The sequence below is a fragment of the Carettochelys insculpta genome, chromosome 14 (assembly GCF_033958435.1).
Source record: "Carettochelys insculpta isolate YL-2023 chromosome 14, ASM3395843v1, whole genome shotgun sequence".
Taxonomy (NCBI): domain Eukaryota; kingdom Metazoa; phylum Chordata; order Testudines; family Carettochelyidae; genus Carettochelys; species Carettochelys insculpta.
In genome coordinates, this window is record NC_134150.1 from 41,385,983 (window position 1) to 41,409,397 (window position 23,415).

Below are 23,415 nucleotides of genomic sequence, written 5' to 3' on the forward strand. Positions count from 1 at the left end.
TGGCCTGAACAATGCCTCCTCCCCTTCAACTCAGAAGTGATACCTGGTAGCTTCCTGGAGCATCAGGGCTCCCCCAGCCTAGAAGCCAGGCTCATCATTTGGGGTGCTGCAGTTGCCCCTCCAACCCAGAGTTGGAATCTCTTCCTCTGGGCCCCTGCTTGGCTCAGCACTGCAGCAAGAGGGCTAAGGAATTGTTTTTAAACGACTAACCTGCACGCCCCCTTGCAGCAGCAGGGCACTTTGGCTCTGTCTAACAGCACCCATGGATCAGCTCCATTTTGATGGCCCCTTCAGCCCATGGCACAACTCAGCCCTGTAGCAATAACCTGCCAGAGGGCAAGTAAGGCATCTCCATTTGATCTACTCCAGTCTCCAACACCCACAAGTACACCCAGCCCCTGGGGGCACTTCCAGCCACTACCACCCCCTAAGGTGGGAGAAATCCAACCTAGTTGGCTTCTGCTGTTGCCACCCCAGAGAGGGGCCTGGCTACCCCCTCCAAGCAGGGATGGGGCTGTAACCCCCAATGCTGAGCACTCCGTTACCTACATCAGCCAGACACCAACCTGCAGCTCAGGTTCCATCCTTCACACCAGGCTCTGCCCTGGGCAAGGCCCTCCACCTCTATGGCAGTCAGGCTGCAGAAGGCAGGTTAGCAGTGGTGTGCTCCAGCCTGGGCACCCAGGCACCTGTCTTGTCACTTTAAAGCCCTCTCTGCAGGGCAGGCAGAACTAGGGGACAGGCTTAAGGCAAACCTAGCCCCCCAGGTCACCCTCCAGCCCAAGGCCTTCTTCTAGGGCCTCTCAATGCAGCCCTAAGCCTAGCTGGGTATTCAGGCCAGAGCTACCCCCCCAGCAGGTGGTGATAGGACAGGGCAGAGGCTGCCCCAGGGATTTGGTGTATGAATGAGGAGGAGTTTGGAGGCTAACAAATAATCTTTAATGTGAATAAATATCTTTCCAGGGAGGACTAGACTTACACCCGTGGATGAGTGCCTGGGGCAGCACCAAGCCACCTGAAACAAATCCAGCTCGGGGGTGGATGGAAGCTAGGGCAGGCGAGTCCACAGCAGTCAGTTGCAGGACAGCTCAGGCTGAAGCAGAGCAGGTCCTGCCTGCCCCTCACACCCCAGCAGAAGGCCACATGCACAGAGACAGTGAGGTTCTGGGCTCCCAGACCCACCCATGGGAACCTGCCCCAGGCCGCTGGGCCCCTCTAGCCAGGGCAGTGCAGTGCTCCCAGGCGGACACAGCAGCAGAGGGGATGTGGCGGTCCATCTAGCCATTGCAGGGCTGGAGCCCTCACTGAAGCATCTTCCTGTTAGGAATGGGCGGGAGGCTCCGGTGGGACGAGGCCTCTTCTTTCTGCTCCTCCGTAGCATCCAGCAGCTGGTGCATGTAGCAGGAGGTGCCAAGCAGCACATGGCCTGTGGCCTGCATGGTGAAGACAGTCCAGCGCAGGGCTTCCCTAGGAGGCAGAGAGCACCAAGGTTCAGTGTCATGTGCTGTGACAGAGCCTGGCGCCTGCCTGGAGCGCAGCCTAAGAGTAACCTTAAACCCCCCCCCCGCTGCCTCTGGGCTGAAGGGAGCCATGGGAGCTTACACACCCCTCCAAGGCACCTACCCCCCCGCCCCGGGTCTGCTATGGTGCAGGGTTGTTCCCCCATCCCATGCTGTACTCAGAACCTTAGTCCCCCACCCAGCCACCCCCAGCAGGTCAGACTAGAGGGTCTGTGGCAGCTGCTGTGGACTAGGAGGCTCATGTTGACAGTGTGGCTTGGTGACCTGCCCAGCACCTCAGCTTTGGGGGAAGTGTCCAGCAGGGGTGGGCTGTGGCTTTGGGGGAAGGAAGCTGCCCAGCACTCACCTCATGAGCCTCTTTGCCCCATAGCAGCGCAAGTCATAGGACATGCTGTACGTGCCATAGAGTGTGGCCTTGACATTCAAGCAGCCCAGGTCCTGGGGGTTGGTCTTGTACAGATCAAACGTCACACAGGCCACATCAATCCTCCGGCGGGGCTTGTGGGAGAGGGACAGCTGGTATCCTGCTGCCTGCAAGAGACCACCCCCAGGGTCAGCCGGGGGAGAGGTGGTGGCTGCCAACACCTGCCCACCCCCAGGAACACTGCTGTAGTCCTGGCTCTGGCCTTGTGGAGCTTTGCAGGGCTAGCACCAAGCATGTACACCACCTACCAATACTCCCAGGCAGGGCCAGATAGGTGGCCCACAGCTCCATGCTAGGTCCAAGTGGTGGAGAAAGCACTGAGGGGAGGGGCAGGGTGTATCAACTGCTCCTGCCCTATTGCCTTCACCAGACTGCCCCCACCACCCTTTGTTACCTACCTCCCCAGTTCTTGACAGGTGGAGATCTGTGCTCAGGTCAGACATGGACAAACCAGTACCTCACTGTGGCCCTCCTTAGCACCACAGACCAGGGTTATTCAGTAGGGTGTATGCCTAGACCAGCCTACCTCTAGGGCATCCAGGAGATCAGAGGGCCCTGGGACAGGGACCAGGACCCCCACACCTTGGCAGTCAGGGCCAAGCCCTTCTTCCCAGCACATGGGGCCACAAGGGCTTGACAGTCCAGGCCTGGCTCCCTTCCAGAGGAGCTGGTTAGCACGGGGGAGCAGACACTCCAGGCCTCCCACTGCCCGGTCCCTAGGACAGAGGGGACTCATTCTGGTGCCCCCTCACCTTGGCTGCACGCCACGTCTGCCCACCGCCTAGAACCATGAACACGGTGCCCTCCTCCAGTGTCTGGAAGAACTCCTCTGTCTCCACACTAGTGCCGTCCTCATCCAGGACCAGCGAGATGGTGCCCACCATCAGCAGCGCAGCACGAACCTGGAAGCGGGGGGGCCACAGGTGAGGAGCAGCCAGGTGGGCCAGCCCCTCACCCCCCCCCCCCCCCAAACCCTCTCCAAGCTCACCTTGTCCAGCAGGTCCTTCAGGCTGTCTGCCACCAGGCCCTTGCGGACACTGCGATCCCAGTTGGTGATGCGAAAGGGCCGGGCCCTGGCGACAGGGCTGCACAGCAGCTGCTGGGTCATTGAGGCACTGACTGAAACACATCTGGATGGAGGGGGCAGGAAATCAGGCCAGGATCTGCCCCTCACCCCCTCCCCAGCTGCACCAGCCACAGGCTGCCCCACCCATGCCTGGGAACAGGCCAGCAATAGCCCCCTCCCCCAGCCCAGTATGGGGCATCTCTCCCTGGTGTACCCCAGCCATCCCCCAGGGCAGCCCATGGACACTCACCTGGAGAGGGAGCTCGGGGAGAGCAGGCCCAGTGACTTCTTGGCATAGTCCATCTTGGAGCTCGGCACACGCACGCTGCAGAGAGGGGAGGCGCTCAGCAGAGCCCAGGGCTCCCTGCCCCACCCTCCCAGCACAGCCCCTAGGCAGAAGATGCCTGGGGTGCTGGGGCAGTCAGGGAAGGGTTAAAGCCCCCCTCCTGCAGGGAGCCTTGCTCCCAACTAGCACAGGCCCCCAGCCTGCTCAACTGGGGGAGGCACAGCCCCCCCATGCACCCCAGAACCTGCACTCAGGCTGCCCCACCAGAGAGCTCCCAGGAGGTACTCACCACACCCTGACTCAAGAGCCTAGTGCCAGAAGCACCCCAGGCTGCCTGCTTCACCAGGGCTGGGCAGAGCTGCGCCCTTTGGCCCAGACAGGCTGCTCCCAGGGCACTGTTGCTGCCAGCTCAGCTATTGTGCAAGGCAGCACATGGAAGAGCCTGTCCAGGGAGCCCAGTGCCCCAGATCACTCCCAGCCCCGCCCCCCAGGCTGGGGCCATTAATACACCAGCTTCTCAGCTCATCCCCAGTCCACTGAGCACCTGCTGCCAGGGCACCCTGGCTCTGGCCCACCCCCACTCAGCTGGGGTAGACAAGCAGCTGCCCCATACCATTGGCTGCCTCTTCCGGAGAGCAGGAGGCCCCCAAGACACTACCCCAAGGAACCCCTCCCCCCTATGCCTTGTGGGGGGCAGAGGTGTACACCTGGCATGGAAGAGGGCTGGTGGGGATCCCCCATTCCACAGGGGGCACCACCCCAGATGGGGCTCCTCAATTTAGGATCATAGAGCAGCTGCTACCCCCCACCCCCCAGAGACCTCCAGCTGCTTGGGCTCAGCCTCAAATCTCTGCCCCACCCTGGGCAGGGGGCGGGGGGGAGAAGACAAGGAAAGAGGTAATCAGCCCTGCAGCTGAGCCTCCCTCACAGGGGGCAGCCAAGGGGGCTCTGCCTTCCAAGCCCAAGGGCTCCACTCAGCTGCCTCTCCCCCCAGCACTTACGGGGCTAGCACACAGCTCCTTAGCAGGAGCAGAGAGCCCTCGCAGCCAGCAATGGGAGAAGCGAAGCACACCTCACCCCTTCCAGGGGGCTGGAGAGCCCCACACCTTCAACCTCCACCCTGCCTCCTAGACACTTACCTGGACCAGGCACCTGCTCCTAGCAAACCCCCCTCAGCTTCATCAGCAGGTGCTGCCTGGCTCAGCTTATATCCTGACCATGACCGAGACTCCGCCCTCACCCCCCCCTTGTTAGCCAATCACCATGCAGACAGCCTGGCCGGGGCGGGGTAGGGGCTGGAGGAGCCTGGGAGGCTCCTGGGAGCTGGGGCAGCGCCTGCTGGGGTCCCCTTGATGGAATTTCCACTGGGTGCAAAGTCCCTGAGCCCCTCTGCCCCCCACGGGCCGTGAGCGGGTGGTAGCGTGGGGCACTGCTTCGGCACGCTGACCTGTGCCAGGCCATTCCCAGGGCACCGGGCTGAGCTAGCTCCATGTTCTGTTCTCCAGCCCTTCCTGGTTCTCCCCCCGTTGCACCCTGGGCTAGCCTACTGGGGACCCTAGGCAGGAATATTGGGGGGGGCACACACATGCTAGTAATTAACAGGGGCCCCCCTCGAGCTGCTCAGAGTCCTAGGAATAGCTTAGGCCGCTCGTGCCAAGCACCAGCTCCGGCATTTCCTCCCACGGGCGGTGAATGGCTGTTTGGTGAGGACCAAGGCTCGTGGGAAACTTTCTCAGATTAGCTCTTAAGACCCCTTTGGCCCCTTTTCCCTTTGCTCCAGGGCGTGTCCCTGCAGGGTAGTTCAGGTTTCCGGTGAAAGAGGACCCCTCTGGTCTGCACAACAATGGGGATGAACAAAACCATTATCTACCCTAAACTATCTGTGCTGCAGCTTGCCGGCGCACCGCACTTCAGGGTTTTGAACCTGGGAAGCCTGGGACAGGCAGGGTAGAGGTGGTTTGTGTGCCTCAGAGCTTACCGGGCTTGGGTCATTTTTCAATGGAGCCACAACTGTAGTTCCTGGGTTCGCAGCCTTGGGGCGGGGAGAATGGCTCCATCACTGAGCTGTACACCCCCATAAATCTGTCTTAGCATAGGGCTTGCCTGGGAGTTGAGGGTTAATTCAGTACAGCGTGGAGGCGGCTTTCTATAGGAATAAGACACCGTCCCTGCCTGGTGAGCGGTGCTGGTGAGAGGGCACCTCCCATCCGGGGCCGAGTAACCCAGCTGCAGCTAACCTGACCCCTTACAGGGCGCCCAGGCTGGGCCACTCCCGCCCTGTCTTGGTGGTGCCTGCCGGCTCTTGTCCCTGCTGGCGAGCCAGGCCCCGTCCCGCGTGGCTGACGCACTCCTGTTCCGTGGGCAGAGACGCACTGCCTCTCGGTGGCATCTCCATTCGTTCCCTGCCTCACTCCCAAAGTCAGCCTCCCGAGATGGGCTCAGAGCGCTGCGGCCCGTGGGAATGCGGCACTCACGCTTCTCGGCACAGGCTGCAGCATGGGCGTGGGCTGGGCTGAGGGGGAGACCAGCATGGCTGCAGCAGGTGGCACTGGAGTCTCACCTCCACCAAGGGCAGGTGCTAGGGACCACCAGCATGTGCTTTCACAGTGCAGTCCACAGCAGCTGTTCTGGGGTCCACAACACGTGCCCAGTCGTTTCCCTCCCCTTGCGCCCGCACTGCAGCAGTGGGGTCTGATTATGGCTTGACTGGACATTTAATGTACCTAGCTCACGTCCTGGAGCGGTCCAGGGTGGCTGGAATCCTGGGTACCTATTCAGGCAGCCAGGCCATGCAATGTGGAGAGCACAGTGCAGTGGTAGGTTACAAGGCAGTAAGGTTCACCCTGTACCCTGCCAGTTAAGTCCCACTGGCTCACTGGGCAGATGCCAGCTGACTGCAGGGGAGGGAGGGTGGCATCTCTTTGGCAGAGATACGTCCAGCTTGGGGCCAGTGTTCTCTTTAAGCTGGGGGCTTGTGCAGCGGCTCAGAAGAAATTCAAATGCTGCCCAGCTGACTAGCAGCAGTCCCACAGCTGGGCTTTTGTTTCCACTGGTGGTGCACATCTGCACATGCCTTCAGGCAGATAAAATTATTCTGCGCGTGTATGGAAAAAAATAGGACTATTGCTGGGCACAGACGGGGACAGATGGACAGAACATGCAGGGCAAGGTTCAGGCAGTGGGTTTGTGTCATGTGTGCTGGCCTGACCTTTGGCTGTAGCTAACCTGACCTGGGAGAGGGGGCTCTGACACGAAGCAGGTGGCTGCCCTTAGTCAGAGGCTGGCTGAGGACTCCACCCTCATGTGTCACCTTTAGCAGCCATCACTGCCTTATTGCCAACAAGCCTTCTGGGACGATGTGGTGGGGGATGAGGGTTTTATCCCTCTGGCTCGGTTACATCTGTTTCCTACTGTCCTGTAGTAACCTGAGGTGGGTACCTCAGTTTCCCCAGGCCCAGCATCGGTGTATAGTGGTGAGGGGAGTTTCGGTGTGATGACGTCTCACACGCAGGCAATGGCCCCCTAGGCTCTTTGTGACCTAGGCAACCAGGTGACCCCTTTCTTCCCCGGGACACAGGACAGAGGTGGAGGAGGGGCCTGGTGGGCTGGAATTGGAACTGGGCTGGTGAGTGGGGCAGTCTGGGCTGGCTGCAGAGGGAGGAAGGAGGACCAGGGCCCGGTTCGGGGACCCCTCTGGGCCCCTCTCCCCCAGCTGGATTGTCCTGACGGCTTCTGGTTCCTGTGCTGACAAGTCTGTTCTACGCTGTGTCCCTGTCGCCCGTCACCTCCTGTTCTCCTGCTGAGCGAGAGCCGCCTGTGCCTGCGGGTGGGGGGTGCAAGGCCTGCGGACCCCACACACACACTCAGTGGCATCTTCACCGCAGCCTTTTATACCAAGTGGGCCAGTCGGAGGCAGCCACAGTAAATCCCTGCCCTGGTGCTCTTGGTCTAGCAGCTCGCGGCCTTAGCGGCTGTGGCCACGTGAGAGTTAAGGGGGATTTTCTCTGATGATCCTGATTGTGCAGCTTGGTGCCTGGGGTTATTTCTGTGGAGGAAAGCTCTGCAGTGGAGCTCTGAGGCTGCTCCCTCCTCTGCCATCAGCAAAGCAGAGCTGTCAGCCAGGAGAGGGTGAGGAGACACTTAAGCAATCAGCCGCTGTTACAGGCAACTGCGCTTTAAATCAACCTCTGGAGAGAGGAAAATAATACAGGGCTTTGTTATTTCCAGGCGAGACCACAGCAAGGCCAAGGGCAGTCAAAGGGCCTAGTGGTTAGAGCTTTTGATTGGGATCTCACTGCCTTGGAGGCAGAGGACTGGGTTTGCGGTGGGGTGCGTGCGAATGCACAGTGAAACAATGGGAAAAGTTACTGCCTCTTTGAAAACCAGCTCCCGGCAGTTCTGGGTCTGTGGCACCAGGACAATGGCACCTTCTACTAGCACCGAGGGGCGGAGGATTCCTTTGCCCGGCCATTGCTCCCTCTGTTTCGGGCCTGCCTGGCAGCCGGGTGCAAATCAGCGTTCCCTGTAAGCTGTGCGCTTGTGCGGCCATTGACAAGAGATTAGCAGAGTGCCCACAGCTAGGATTTGTGTTCCCATGGGTGGTGCCCCTCCGCACGTGCCTCGGGGCCCAGAAAAATGTATTCTGCACCTGGATGGAAAAGCTTAGCGGGAACGTTGGTGTGAACGCTTTCTCTCCTTGTCTGAGTTTCAAACCCTTCCACTCCAGGGGAGCTCCTTCCCTTCTCTCTTCTGCTTCTGCCCACAACAGCTGGTGCCCAAATAAATCTGTCAGTCTTTAAAGTGCCACAGGACTCCCGGTTGTTTCTGCTGATGCAGGATAACACCATGACCCTTCTGAGACTCAACTTCCACTCGTTTCGATGGGAGCTAGACAAGGGTTACCCTAATTTTTTCCATCTCTGGGCAGAATAAATTTTGTTCTGTGCACCAAAGTATGTGCAGATGTGCACCGCCCATAGAAACACAGATGGCCGGCTGTGGGTGCGCTGCTCATCAGAGCATTGACTCTCTCCTGGGTGGCCGCCAAGCGCTCAGCTTACAGGAAAGGCTGAGCTAGACACAGGATTACCTTCGGGGCTCCAGGCATCAGTGCTTCAAATTGACCAGTCATTCCCCGCTGCAGGGCCCTTCGAGAGAGATCAGCAAGGCCAGCCTGCATTCAGTGCTGCACGGTTGTTGGCTCTCGGACACGCCATCCCTGCCTCTCCCCAGCCTGAGCGCGGGCAGCTGGCGGGTGCGGCCTGCCCCGTCTCGGAGGAGGGTTCAGCGAGGTGTCGGGGCAGGTCCTGCATCTGACGGAGTGGGTCTCTGCCCACGACAGCTTATGCTCCTTCATTTCTGTTGGTCTGTCAGGTGCCACAGGCCCCCTTGTTGCTTTTGCAGATCCAGAGTAACACGGCGACCCCTCCGATACTCTCTCCCAATTGGGGCAGGGCCGGGCTTGCAGAAAGGTGCTTTGGACTCTGCAGTCCAGGCTGCTGGCAGGTGGGTTCCCAGAAGGAGCAGGGACGGGAGAGCAGGAGGCAGGGATGAGTTGTCAGGAGAGGGCCGGGGAGTGGAGTGGGGCTCCACCTGGGCTCCGCTGGGGCTCGCCAGCCTGTGCCACGTTCGCCTGGAGTCTCACTTAACCCCCTTTCCAGCCCTCTTCCTGGAGCTCGGTCAGCTGGGCGGGGAGGGGTCAGCCCTCCCCTTCTCTTGCTCAGACATGGGGGTGGCTGTCCCCGCGCACTGGCCAGGCCTGGCTTTCTCTTTTACTCGGCGGGTTTGGCACTGGGGCGGGCAAGGGGCTGGGCACTCCTAATATCTCCCCAGAAAGTAGCGGGGGACCCTCCCCCCATGAGCAAAAGTGGCTGTGCCCTCCCCAGTCCAGCGCGGGGTGGAACCAAGCAACGAGCCACCTCAGAGGCGCCGAGAGAGCGGAGCCGGTGCACCAAGCAGGGTAAGAAGAGCCGGGACAGCAGCATGGCCAATAGCCGGGGCAGAGGGAAGGTGGGTGGGGCGTGTACAGGCCCCTTCCTGCCCCTGCTGATAATACAAATGCAGGGGCACAAGTCCTGGGGTTGCTGCCCCTCCTCAAGGCCGTGCGCCTGGGCCGTCAGCCAGTGGAACTCACTGCCGCTAGGGGAGGCTGGCAGCCGTTAGCAAAGGCGCTGGTGGAGGAGAGGATAATGAGACCGTGCCTCGTTTTATTACCTGTGTGACAGCCCCTCGCTCCCCTGCCTGGGAAAGTGGAGTGGCAAAAGCTGCAGGGTGGAAATGGTAGGGATCAGCTGGCAGCGAGCAGGCCTAAGTAGCAACCCCCAGCCTCTGGCCCGAGAGTCCCCGGAGGGTGGCTGGCTTTGGTCAGGGTGAGAGGAGGGAGCCTGGGAGCAGCTGCCACTGGGTCTTTGTTCGCTCAGGCCTGGGAGCAGCTCCACGGGGTGCCGCTGAGCATTGCTGGTGTTGCTGTTCTCGGCACGCTGGGGCTGGCTGCTCTGGCAGAGGGCAGCCTGCGGAGTCAGCCGACCTCGGGGTGTTTGGAAAGATCACAGGCGTGGTTCAGGGGTAGGACGCCTGGCCAGGTTACTGGCTGACTAAGCACGGTCCTAGCAACTCTGAGGAGCTCCAGGGACCCAGGCAGGAAGTTCTGGTGGTAGGGTAGCCCCCAGCCCTGCCCCTGCTGTCTGAGACCCTGTTCCTTCCACACCAGCCCCAGCCCAAGCATAGACCCTCAGTCCCACACATCCCCAGCCTTCCATCTCTGGAGCACCAGGAAGGGAGGTGGATGGTGGGCCCCAGCCCCAGAGCACAGGGTGGGCAGAAGGAATGGACCATGCCAGGGGCACCCCCATAGGGAGACTGGAGCCGGGCTGGAGGGAGGAATCTGGGGTGGAGCCTGGGTGGAAATGGTCTGGCTGTTTGGGGTGGCACAGCCTCCCCCAGCCCATGATACCTGCTGCCTGCACCACGTGCCCGCCACAAGATCTCAGAGCAGTCACACGTCAGGGTATCGAGCCCCAGAGCTCCTCCTCGCGGACATTGCTCCCAACAGGTCGTATCCTGCTCCAGGGGTGCGTTACACCCCCCACCTACCAGGCCCTGTCCTGTCAGCCCTGCCTTCCCCCAGCCGGGGTGGCCGTGGGCCGGGAGCGTCTCTTGGGATTTCTTCATGGAGGTACTTGAGAACTCTGGCTGCCCCCGACCCAGCCTCTCCCATCAGCAGGTGGCTTGCTGGAGTAACTGGCCCCGGTCTGCAGCTCTTCGGCCCACTTCGGCTCCCTGTGTCAGCTGTGCCTCGGCTGCGGCTCTGGGGCTGGCCCCAGGGAGGGTTCTGGGAGCCTCACCTGTCAGGGAACCATCAACCACCCAAGACTCCAAAAAGCAACGAGAAGTGCTGTGGTACCTCATAGACTAACAGATATTCTGGAGCAGACTCCAGGTGGCATGGGCCTGCAGCAACCCAGCCAGAGTAGCTGGCGTCCCCCCCACCTCGCTGCGAGGCCCCTCCCATGATAACAAGAAGTCCTGTGGCACCTTATCGACTAATTGGTGCATAAGCTTTCGTGGGCAAAGACCCGCTTCGTCAGATGCATCAGTCGGGGGCGGGGGGCAGTGGGAGTGGGAGTGGCTGGCCCATTACAAAAGCAGCTTCTCCGCTTTTGATGTTCACACCTCAACATGAGCAACTGACAAAGAGCCACATCCCCCCCCATCTGATCTGACTTTATTTCTTCTCTCCTCTCTTGATGGTCACAACTCCAAGTTCACTGCCGATAACGGGCCACGTCCACCCTGACTGAATAGACCTTGTCAGCTCTGGCCTCCCCTTGACTGAGACCCCCTCTTTAAATCCTCCTCTGAAAACCCCTCCCCTCATGCATCTGATGAAGCGGGTCTTTGCCCATGAAAGCTTATGCTCCAAAATATCTGTTAGTCTATAAGGTGCCACAGGACTTCTTGTTGCTTCTGAAGACACAGGCTACCTTGTCTACCCCCCTGATACTTGCCTCCCACGATAAATCACCCAGTCTAGGGCTGTTTTGAAATGTTGCCTGGACTTTGCCTGCACCTCTGATAATAAACAAAGAATCACGCTCCTGAAAGGTGTAACTGCAACGTCAGAGCCTGCTCACCAGAGAACGAGGGCCCTGCCAGATTGGCCCCTTGGCTTTATTATGGAAATGAGTTTGGCTCTGTCCCACCCCTGTATTTTGTTCATTGGAATAAACCTGGGCTGTGGCTTTCCCTAGCTGGCACCGGCTAACTCTAGCTTTCCTTCAATGAGGCGTCAGGCAAAGAGCTTCAAAGGGCTCTCGGAGCTGGTTCAAAAGTATCTCCTGCAGCGCGTTTGATTGCAAATAAAAGGGGGACAAAGTTTGTGCCCCGTCCTGCCAGCATACAACCTGTGTTGGTTAATAAACTGAGCCTTCTCTGCCCGGCTTGGGGGAGTTAGACACAGCTGCTGGAGCGCTTGACAAACAGCTGGGAGAGAGCTGCTGGGGGTATGGGGGGAGATGGGCTCAGAGCAGAGGGGAAAGGGACAGTGGGGCAGGGAAGGGGGCTGGGAGGGAGCTTCAGGGTGGCGGGAGGGGACAATGCACTCAGATCAGACAGGAGCAGAGATGGGGAAGGAGCTGTTCCGGCTTGTGGAGTGGCAGAGAAGCAGCCTCCTGCACCAAGACCAGGCTGGGACAGGGGAGGCCAGGCTAGCAGATCTGTGAGGAAAGACAGGAGTCTGTGGGGAGAGGGAGGAAACACAGAGAAAGGTCCCGCTTGGATGCATGTCCTGCCTCACTCCGTAGCCCTCCCTGTGACCATCACCACCAACACCAAGCTCCTGCAGGAGTCCTGGCTCTTTTTGAAGCTGCCCCGGTGCTTTATGGCTCCTTTCCGAGGGCCGAGGCAAGCCTGCAGGCATCAGTGGTGTTGGGGGAGCTACGAACGAGCCAGCCGCCAAATGTCAGCCCTCCTCTGCCCACGAGCAGGATGGCTTTTGCTGAGCCCACCTGCTTCTCCCCTGTCTCCTGAAACACTGCCTGTTCCTTGGCCAGCTCCTTGCTCCTCCCGAGTCTCCTGTCTCTAACCCCAGCTCCCTCCAGCCCTGTCAGAAATCAACAGACGCAGCCATCTCCTTTGCCAACAAGCTTCATCCCCCTTCGACCAGATCCCCAGCCCTCATCGCCCTTGTGCTTCTCTGCACTCTGCCCCTGCCCACTGGGATTCCGCTTTCCATGTGGTTTTGGCCTGTCAGAGGCCCACCAGCAGAGCTGGAAGGGAAATCGGGGAAGGAGGAACTTCCCAAGTGGCAGATTCTCATGGAGATTTTTCTGTTGGTTCGTTCCCTTTTTCTTTTGCCTGAAAGAAACCAGATAAGCCGTGGGTGCCGGCCACCCCCACCCGCTGGGGCTCCCAGGCAGCAGGGAAAATTTGCAACAATCACTAGTCAGGCAGAAAAATCTCATGGTTGTCCTTGAAAATGATGATTTTAGAAAAAAAATTGAAAAACATTAGGGGGCGGCAGTTCCCAGCCCGGGGTCTGCCGACCCCTGTGGGTCCCTGAGGGTATTGGAGGGGGGCCAAGAAAAAATAAAAGACCAATTAAAATGATCGTAGGAAATAGAATTGGCTTTGATGGGGATCCATGAACAGTTTGGGGGGCAACTGGGGACCTGCGCTAGTGAAACCACTGCTGTCGGGTGTTCCTTTTCTCTGATTTCTGAGGCTCTAGTGTGTCTCTGGGTCACGTTTTCAAGCCTTTCTCCACCCCCAGGAATCCTAAACACTTTCTTCCTTTGAAAGAAAAAAAAGATTCTCACGAATACCTGCATCCCCTCAATACCAGCCCCTGCAGTTAAGAGAAAATCGGCCCCTGTGTTTGCCAAGCTGGCCGCTGGGGCGACAACAGGGAGGAATATCTTAATTGTAAACTGGTTGGTTGCGATGCAGGCCTGTGCAGAGAGGGACTCTCCCCTGAAGGGCTGTTTGTTTGTCCCTTTTCTGAGCAGAGCTGCTCTCTGTGTTAATTGCAGCAAACAGCCTTGCGTCAACCTCCGACACTACTTCTGATTTTTGCACAATGTTCCATCAAATTCCAGGAATTGGCAGCTTCTTTCCTCAGCACGACCCGCAGTCACACAGAGGCCAGGCTGTGATGGTTGCCACTGCACAAAGCAAGAGGTGGCATTGCTGCGAGGTCACTATCCCAGTAGCGAGAAATGACCCCTGGCAGGGCTGGGGCACCTTGGTATGAGATGCTGGAGTAATGCACAGGGAGTGGGGTCCCCAGGCCTTACTTCCCACACCCGCAGGCAGAGGCGGCTCTCGCTCAGCAGGAGAACAGGAGGTGACAGGCGACAGGGACACAGCGTAGAACAGACGTGTCAGCACAGGAACCGGAAGCCGTCAGGACAATCCAGCTGCGGGAGAGGGGCCCAGAGGGGTCCCCAAGCCGGGCCCTGGTCCTCCTTCCTCCCTCTCCAGCCAGACCAGACTGCCCCACTCACCAGCCCAGGTCCAATTCCAACCCGCCAGGCCCCTCCTCCGCCTCTGTCCTGTGTCCCGGGGAAGAAAAGGGTCACCTGGTTGCCGAGTGGCTCGCAGCTTACAAAGGCAGCTTCTCTGCTCTCGGTGTTCATATCTCCCCATTAGACTCTGACAAAGGCTCACATCCCCCTGCCTGATCTGACTTGCTTGTTCCTCTTTGGATAAGTACTGTCGATTCTGGGCCATTTCCACCTTGCTGAGTAGACCTCATGCTCCAAAATATCTGTTAGTCTATTAAGTGCCACAAGACTTCTTGTTGTTCTGGTTGCCCAGGTCACAAAGAACCTTGAGAAGTCACCACACTGAAACTCCCCTCACCATTATGCACTGATGCGGTGCCTAGGGAAACTGAGGCACCCACCTGGTGGTACTCCAGAGCATCAGGGAACACACACAGCCTAACCAGGGGAATAAAATCCTCACACACCCCACTTGGCCACAGCTCACCATCTCTGTTACAGTCTGGAGATGGCAGCTTCTGCGTTCGTATGACATTTTCTGGAGCTCAGGTCTCCTGCTCTCTGCTTAGCCCTGTGGTAGTGCCATCCATAGTGAAATCATCAGAGTTAACGAGCTTAACGGCTGGGATGGGCCTCAGGAGTTCAGGATCCAGGCCTTGGCTTAACCACCGACCTTTGGTGAGTAGCTGGGCAGGCTGGATTTTCAGAAGAGCACCACATTGAGCCGGGGGAGCAGGTGGCTGATTATTTGAGCATTTCCATTGTCTGCTCCCTGCCTTGCCCGTTACAAATCAATTCTGAGCCAGTTCAGTCCAGTGAAGGGCTGGTTCAGTGACACTTACAGCGCTTGGCCTGATGGAAATTGGCTCATAAAGAATGAGACACGTGTCGTGTCGCTTGCTGCAGAGAGTGACTGACAGGCTGCAGCGGTCCCGAGAATTCCCCGGTGACAAAACCGTTGCTATGCAATTAACAGCGAAGGGGGGAGAGCACAGGGCTGCCCATTCCTGCAGTGTGGTTGGATTATCACATGCCCTCGATGGCCTCTTCTCTGTCCTGGACAATTAAACTAAAGCGATCAGCTTTGCTCTCTGATTCCTGGCACGTGCCTCGACCTGGACTTCTCTTCTCAGGGAATTAGTCTGCGCAGGAGCCCTCCCGCTGACAAGGATGCTCCAGGAAACCAGTTACGTTGGTGATTGCCCATCCCAGACCTGTCTTAAGGGCTGTAGCATTTGCTAGTGTGGGTCGTTCCTCTGGGATGAATTTGGCCAAGAACCTATTTAAAATCAGAAGATTGTCAGGCTAGAAGGGACCAGGAAGGATCATCCACTCCTCCCATGCTCCTCCTCCCGCCCTAAGGCAGGACCAGTTCATCCTTACAACATCTTGGGAGGCAGGCAACTCCCTGACCCCTATTCTGCGCATGGGGAAACCGAGGCACATAGGGGGAGGGACTTGCTGAAGAGGTTTGGCGTCCTGGCTGGTATTGCCTCCTCTCTTGGGGAAGGCGGGTGAAATGGAGCCTCATTAAGGTTTCGTTGACTCAGGCATCTGACGAAGCGGGTCTTTTCCCGCGAAAGCTTATGCTCCAAAATACCTGCTAGTCTCTAAGGTGCCCCAGGACCTCTCGATGATAATTTCAGTGGGACTTCACCACAAAGTTCAGCATTTGCTCAAAGCCCGGAGGAACCCTTTCTGTGATGTGCCCCTGAAGCAGCTGTGGGACACAGCGTGACCCAGACCCGAAAGGAGGGATGTGAGAATCATTCAGACCGGATCCTTTAAATGATATTTGGTCTCGTAAGCCATTCTTACATTCAGATCACTGCTCCCTTTGGAAGGCTTTTCCTGATCCATGTGCAACCCTGGGATTAAACAGAGGGTGTTCCTGGGAAAGGAGGGCCTCTCGCCAGACGTGATGGGGCACTTGCTAGTCAGTCATGATTGCTACCTGTCTGCTTTTCTTCAGGAAAATCCCTGCCAGTTTGAAAGCTTTGGGAGGTTGTGGTCTGTCATCGAGCTGATTAAATCCAGGTTGCTCTCTGTGCTCCTGCTGGCAAGGTGTTGGCTGCTCCCTTCCTTTTGCCCCATGCCTCAGTTTCCCTATCAACGAAATGGGGGCAAGGAGAGTTTCCCTACTGCCCAGGCTTGCCAAGGAACTAGATTCGAGCTGGAAAAGCTCTCCCAGGTGCTAGTGAAGGGTGCGGGATTAATAGCCCTGGCAGAGCAGCACACCCTGGAAACAGGCCAGGCGAAGCTGCCTGAGGGCTTAGGGGGCAGCACGTGGTCCCGCAGGGGATAAGCTTTGTCCTGCTGGGACAGGGTGTCTGAAATGCGGCCTAAGAAGGGAGGAGGCCCCAGCTTCTCTGGAATCCACGGGGCTTTGGAGACACCAGGCCAGGGCGACTTGCAGCCAGACAGCCGTGCCTGGGGTGGGACATGCAGCTCAGAAAGCCAGAAGGCTTGGAGGGCACCACAGGGGCCAGCGCTTCTGCAGGGTCCCTCATGGGTTCTTTCTCTGGTGTCTGGGGACTGCGCTGAGGCAGCATTTGGGCAGAAATGGGGGAGACCAATGCAGCCAGTGAATCAGCAGCTGTCTCCCCTTGGGCGTGTCTCACAAACCGTCAGCAGCTGGTCGCCCCAGTGTGAGGCAATCGGCAAGCTGTGGTGTGCCAGGAGCTCCCTAAATCCAAGGCATTGGCTGTAGGGCCTGGTGCAGCCACCAGAGCTCTGGGATAGTGTTTGCACCCATGGACATCCACACAGCCTGACCTGGCTTCTGTAAACTCTGTCCCAGGCTGCACTGGGCTCAGCAGAAAACCTGGGGCGGGCGTTCTTCAGGGTGCTTTTCTCCTTTGGTTGTTCCAAAGACATGGTCCAGATTTGGAAGGGGCTGTCTCCTGGGCGCAAGAATAATGCCCAGCTTTTTGTAGAGCTTTTCATCAGTAGATGTCAAAGTCCCTTATAGAGGCCAGTCACACCATTATCCCCATTTTAGAGATGGGGAAAACTGAGGCACCAAGGGGCAGTGAGAGCAGGCCGGTATCAGAGCTGGGAGTAGAATGTCTATAGCTGTTGTGCAGAGTGCGAAAGGTGTTCCTGGACTGTGAAGTGAGCAGCGACAGGGGCCTGGTAGCAGAGAGGGGGCTGGTGCTGATTGCTCTCTGCCAAGTTGGATGGGTGGAGGTCTGGCAGGCTGAGACTGATGCGGCAGTGCTGGGAGGAGCATTTGGACATGCAGATCTCTGCGGCAGAGGAGATGGGGGAGGCAAGAAGGAAAACCTCCATGGAGGTAGCAGTCAGAGGTGAGTTTAGGCTGCGCAGGTCTAGGTCTCGCACCATGACCCAGAGACCTCCTGAGCCAGATGGGCAGAGAGCATAAGAGTTAAAGAAATCCTCTGGTCTGGGATTTACCTTCTGGTTCACCAGGAAATGACACAGAAGGTCTCCAATGAAACCTTGTGTCACTTTGATCATCAGTATCTTGGTGATGTGTCTGAACACACTCTGGATAAGGAGTTTGTACAGGCCGCAACTTATGATTTAAGGGCTGATCAGCAGGAAAGGGGAAAACAGCTTTTCTCCAGGCGAGAGCCCACAGTCCAGCTCTCTCTCTCTCTCTCTCTCTCTCTCTCTCTCTCTGTTGACATGTAAACTGAGTAGTCTCTGCCAGGCAACCCTGAGCACCAATTCAACTGCTAATGAAGAGCAAGCAGGAAGCCCAGGAGGTCCCTAGCAGGAGGTAAAGCCAGGTGGGGTGTGGGGAGCCCCTCAACGGTTTGTTCTGGTACATCAGAGTGCAGGACACCCTGACATCCTTCACCTCAGAAGTAGCCAGGCAGAGTCGGTCCATGTGAGGGGCTCAGCCGGAACACTGACTGAGAAGCTCCTCCAGGCAGGAGGCTGATCTGCTCCTGAATGTTAGTTTCTCCAGCAGCGGCTCCCAGCCTTCCCGGTACCACGGCACGCGTCACTGAGACACACAATTCCACGGCACACCCGCTTTTATGCGCGGAATCGGTCGCATCTACTGACAGTTACTGCGGTTACGGTCGTACTGGAGGGCTTTGCAGCGCGCGCAACAAGCTAAGCGAAGACCAAACGCATTAACGTTTCAGGTTCAGCACAGACTACACCGTCTGCGACAGCGAGCACAGACCCATTTTCAAAATCTGCTCAACGCCGTGCTAGGGATGTTGAGTAACTGAGTAACCACTGAAAGCAGCTGCCCTCCCCACCAGCCTCTTAGAGCCAGGACTTGGCATTTCAACCACATTCCAGCTCCAATGGGCTCCTTCCCTCCCTCCCTGCCTCCCTCTTGCCACAGCAGCTTGAGGGGGTGGAGACGGGCTCCCTACCAGCTCATTTGGGCCAGGAAGTGGCATTTCAGCTGCCTCCAGGGGCAAATGAGGTCCTGCGGGGTCAGCATTTCCCCTCACGGGGGCTCTGCAAAGAACAACCGTGGGGGGTGGGGATTGATGAACCTCAAACCAGCTGGAAATCAGGCTCATTAAATTCCCCCCCTCCCCTCCCCTGGGCTGGCTCTGCTAAGAGTCACAGCAAGGGGAAATGGACAGAATTTCACGGCACACTCAGACAGTTCTCGTGGCACACCAGTGTGCTCCGGCATGCTGGCTGAAAAGCTCTGTGCTACAGAGTGCGGCGTGATGCTGTTATATGGACCCAGCTGAGTCCAGGCTCGGGGCTCAAGGTGGCTTCTATCTCCGTTCTGTGATCGGAAGCTTAGTTCTGTTTCAGAGTCGCTGCATCCAAGTGCTGTGCCTGGCCAAGCTGCTGTATGCTGCTCCTTGGGAGCTGGAGGCTCAGGGAGGTGAGGGACAGTAGCTCCGGGAAGCGCTCAGAGGATGTGGGGGCTCGGTGTGTGCCGAGCTCGACCTGGGCAGAGAGAGTGAGGTCTGCCGAGGGCGGGGCTGGTGCTGCCGTAGACGGGAGCTGATCTGCTGTAGGCCCAGGGAACGCTTTCTCACGCTCCGGGCAGGTGGTGGTTAGGGACCTCATAGCATGGGGGTGTCTGGAGCTGGCCGGTGTGGGGTGAGGAGCAGTGAGTTTAGCTTTCAGGTCCCCTGGATTTTGGAGCTGGGACGCTGGTTCGGGATGAGCCCTGCGGGTGGAATCCAGCCGCATGATTGGGGCTCCACCAGGTACCTCCACATCTTGTGTAGATTTGCCGTAATCTCCGCCTTCGCCCATAGGCTGTTGGGGCCAGCAGGTGGACCTGCATTGCCCCACATTTGCACGACCCTGAGCACAGTCATGAGGGGCAGCAGAAGTGGGGGAGGGGGAGGCGGGCCTGTCATAATACAAACCCCTCCGTCGTCACAATCCTCTCTGGCCCCAGCCTGCTGTGGTTCAACCCGCCTTGCCTGCAACTGGGGATGAGAAATGGCACTGGGGCCATTCACTAAACCCTCTGAAGGCCTCTGTCTGCATTCACCTTAGCACCCGGCAATGGGCCAGAGACTGAAAGGAGGTGGACCCGAGGCTAGGATAGAAGCCCGGTGAGATCCCTGGTGGAGAATAGAGGAAGAGAGCCTGTGGCCGGGATCTGCGCAAGAATTCACGACTCAAAGTTGGGCTGCCAATTAGCGCCTTCCCCTGAAGCTTAGCCCTTCCTGCAACGTGGGGGGAGGCGTGGGAAAGAGCCTTAAAGGAGATAAACCTTCATTCAGCCCCGCGGCTCAGCGACTGAAGGAGGATCTCGCTCGGTGTATCCTTCGGAGCAGGATGCTCTCAGGCGCTGCCCTCTGACATGTGACTAGAGCCTGGAGATTAACCCGCCTGAGTAAAACCGAAATGAAACCTCCTGTCTCTGACGCTCGCATTGACACGTTTTGGCCTCAGAGTCTCAGCATGGCCCCATCAGGCCTGCTTTAAGCAGGCTGAGCCTCCGGAGGCACCTCCAGGCTGGGGAGCTGCTGGCACAGCTTGCCCGGGGAGCCCAAGTCTGCGCTGGTGAATACAAGTTGGTTTACGATCTAACCCTCCCCCTTCCCGGGGGAGCTCTGCCTGTCCTCTGGCTAGCCAGGCATGCTGTGGGCTCCAATCTCGAAGGCACTCAGCAGCCCAGGGCACGGCTACACTTGCAGAAGATGGACGCTCTGGAGTTCGAGCTTCCAGGGTTCGATTTAGCGTGTCTCGTAGGGATGTGCTAAATCAAATGTTTGGGGTGTCCCCACCGACCCCAGGGCTCCTCGGAGTTGAATCCAGTGCTCAGTGAATCCGGCTGTTCTCATTCACCACCCCCACACAACACCCAAAGCTTCAGCTACGTCTACACCACCCTGGAAGATCGGCCAGCTTCCGGGGTTCCGTTTTGTGTGTCTCGAATGGACTGTGAAATCAGCCTCTCAGGAGTCGCAGAGACCCCTGTGCCTCTCATGAGATGTGAGGGGTAAGGGAGGCTGAAGGGAGAAACTCTCCGGTCGACCTTCCCCAACATGGACAACCAAGTTAGCCAAGCACAGATTTAGCTGCACACCTGGCGGCGTAGCTAGAATTGCAGACCTGCTGTCAATTTTCTTAGTCTCGGGGAAACGTAGCCTTGTGGGAGTCCCAGCAACCTCCCCCAGAGGGGAAGGGAACTTCAGGCACATCTACTTCAGCTGTGCTGGTCTCGTAGCTGGGGTTGTGTATCCTAGGCAGACCTACTCCCCTAGCCTAGGCCTGCCCTAAGTGCCTTAACCCAGGGCTCCCTTTTGTTTGTTGCTGGCTAAAGATCTCTTTGACCCAGTTTAACTGTCCACAAAGGGACTCAAACCTGGGACCTCTGGAGTTCAGTGCAGGGGCCGCTACAGGCTGAGCGAAACGACTAAGGCTGGAGCGGAGGCTCATTCTCTCTTTCCGCAAGTCAGGGATTCCCAGTCTATGGGTCGGGACCCAAACATGGGTCGCCATTAGATTTTCTAAGGGTCGCCGGCCAGGTGGCTCTAAGCTCCATGTGGCTCTTTACGGAGCCATTTGCTCCTCCCTCCTCTGGCTCCCGGTCCCTGCCCTGCCACACTAAAACGGAACGCAGAGTAACTGGTTTAACAGCCAGCAGGAGGGATCCGCCCATGAAACCAGTTCAACTGAGTCCCATTTCAGCGCGGCAGGGCAGGGAATGGCCCACTGCAGGTGCGGGAAGGGAGTAGGAGGGCAAGGGGGAACTGCACGGAAGAGGCGGCGGTGGCCCATCGAAGAAGCAGCAACGGTGCTCGTGGGGGGCAGTCTGGGGCTGCCAGGGGTTTAAGCTTGGGGACGGGGTTGTTTTGGGGCTACCAGGGGTTTAAGCCTGGAGGCAGAAGGTGTGGGGGAGGTGAATCAAGATTTATAAAAAATTTTCCCGGGTCCTTTCCCCCGGCTCCCCACCCGTTTTGAATTGCCTTAGGTCACAGAGTTGTGCTGAATTGTCACAATGGGTCTCCGTCTGCAAAAGGCAGGCGACCGCTGCTGTAAGTGGTCTAGGGGCCACCGCAGGGGACGGTGACCCACACCCTGGTGTGCGGGTTACACCAGCATTGCCCACAGAGCCTGTGGCTAGACTCTAGGTAGTTCAACCTCTGATGCAGGGAAGGACTAATCCCAAATCTGAACCCTGGATCTGAGCCGCCTGGGGAAGTTTGACCTCTGAGCCAGCTCCGAACTCCTCTGGCCTAGAGGTAAGCGGGATCAGAGCGAGCCCTCCCCTGACATCTAGCGGTGAGCCGGGGGAAAGGACTTCAGGAGCCGGGCGTGTTTGCAGGGACATGCCTACACTGCTTGTCTGCCCAGCAGCCGGAGCTGCTGCTTTACCAGACGGACCCATCTGTGGCTGGTTGTGGGCTCTCAATCACTCTGGGGTCGGAGTGCGGGGTGATGACCTGTTAGCTTGAGTGTCTACGTCAAGGGCAGCACAACTGTCCTGGGCGAGGGCATCCCCCTAACCTGAACCTTACTTGCTCAGCAGTGGGCAGAAATCAGGGTTCCCCCTAATTGATTCCATCCATGGGTGAAATAAATTTTGTTAGGTGCACAAAGGCATGGGCAGATGTCCACCAGCAGTAGAAACACAGGCTGCCGGCTGTGGGAGCTGTGCTGATGAGCTGGGCAGCACCTGAATCTCTCCTGGGCGGCTGCCCAAACGCTCAGCTTACAGGGGACAATTGCAGTGGGGGTATATATATAGGCAGCCTGTCGTGTCCAAAGATGACGTCTTGAGCTTGCACAGGCTCATCGGTTGTGGACCCGCATGTGGCTGAGGAGTCCAAGCTTTGAAGGGCCTGGGCATTCACAGTGGGGGCAAGGGAATTGTCCTGGCTCTGTTGGTGCGGCTGCTGCTGTTGCTTTCTTCCTCTCACGAGCATCAATCAGGCGTATGCATCGCTGCTCTTCAAAGTTGTCATACGCGTGTCGTACGAGAGCACGCCAGCCTGTTCGGGCTTTCGCATGCTGCTCTAGCTGATCTGGTTTTCAACCAGCATGAGCAACGCTGGCCCTCACGCAGTCCTTACATCTCTTGCGAGCCCTACCTTGATTCCTTTGGCCCTGGGAGAGCTCACCGTAGAGGAATTGCTTAGGGATTCTCGACTCCTCCATTCATACGACGTGGCCTGTCCAGCAAAGCTGGGCTTTCAGAATCATGGCTTCCATGCTCATGGTTCCCGCTCCGTCCAGGACTTCCAGGTTCATAACTCTGTCAGCAGTGGCGGTGGACTTCATCTAAAGAGCCCTACCTACTACTTGGGCTGCCCCTTTCCATCAGTTAATGGCGGAGCTGGTTACGCTCAGCTGAATCTGCCTTTGCAGGTAGTGATCCTTAGGGCTGGTGTGGCTGCTGCATTGTGTGAAGTCTACGCTTTAGACACCATGTGGGTATGGGTGCATGGGAACAGGCCAAAATCCCTGCAGGCTGGTTCTGTGGCAGAACCTCAGAACATGATGTCACAGTCGCAGCAGCAGCAGAGAGAGAGAGAAGCAGCTGTGAGCCAGCTGCAGAGAAGCACCTTGATGCCTCCTCCCTGGGGTGGAGGGGGAACCCCTTGGATGCACCCCTGAGCTCTCCCCAAACCAAGGGCAGACACCTGTGAGTGAGGTACAGTGGAGGGAGAGGTGGGAAAATTAGACAAAGTGTTACCCACACAAATTTCTTCATCCCCTCCACACTTCAGGGACACACACACCCTTACGCGTTTCCTGGGGCTCAGGGCATAACGTCCTGCAGGAGCTGTGTCACTGGAAAAGCCTCACTTAGTAACATTTTTACTCTATTTACCAGCAATTCCCAAGCAAGCAGAAAACACGCTGAGCGCTCTGAGCCTTGCGCCCCACCCCTGAGAGAGGTGGTCAGACTTCCCTGTTGCCCAGACAAAGTCACGCTCTCTGGAAGACAGTTGCTGCACCTCGTGGTCACGCAGAGGGGTCCTGGCAGTGCTGGTCTTAGCCCGTGTCTTGGAGGTGAGTTGTTCTCCCAGGTCTTTTCTTCTTCTTCTTCCTGCTGTTCCTTTTCCTTTTCTCTTCCTCCTGGTTTCCTTCCTGGACCCCAATTTAAGCCGTGAAACTTGAGTCCTGCTGAGCTCTACCCTGAGCAATTATTTTAGTATAATCTTACGAACCAGTCATAACGGATGGTAACAGAA

At 57.9% G+C, this 23,415-nt stretch overlaps 1 protein-coding gene across 1 annotated transcript; it reads right to left on the minus strand.

Moving 5' to 3' along the window:
* Window positions 1-916: 916 nt before the first annotated feature.
* Window positions 917-4,452, minus strand: CIDEC (cell death inducing DFFA like effector c). The gene is made up of 6 exons (XM_075008806.1): window positions 4,436-4,452; window positions 3,261-3,335; window positions 2,933-3,074; window positions 2,697-2,846; window positions 1,867-2,051; window positions 917-1,467 (listed from the first exon to the last, which is right to left on the minus strand). The coding sequence occupies exons 2-6, from the start codon at window positions 3,311-3,313 to the stop codon at window positions 1,302-1,304; spliced, it is 696 nt and encodes a 231-aa protein (XP_074864907.1). The 5' UTR covers window positions 3,314-3,335; window positions 4,436-4,452; the 3' UTR covers window positions 917-1,301.
* Window positions 4,453-23,415: the final 18,963 nt, after the last annotated feature.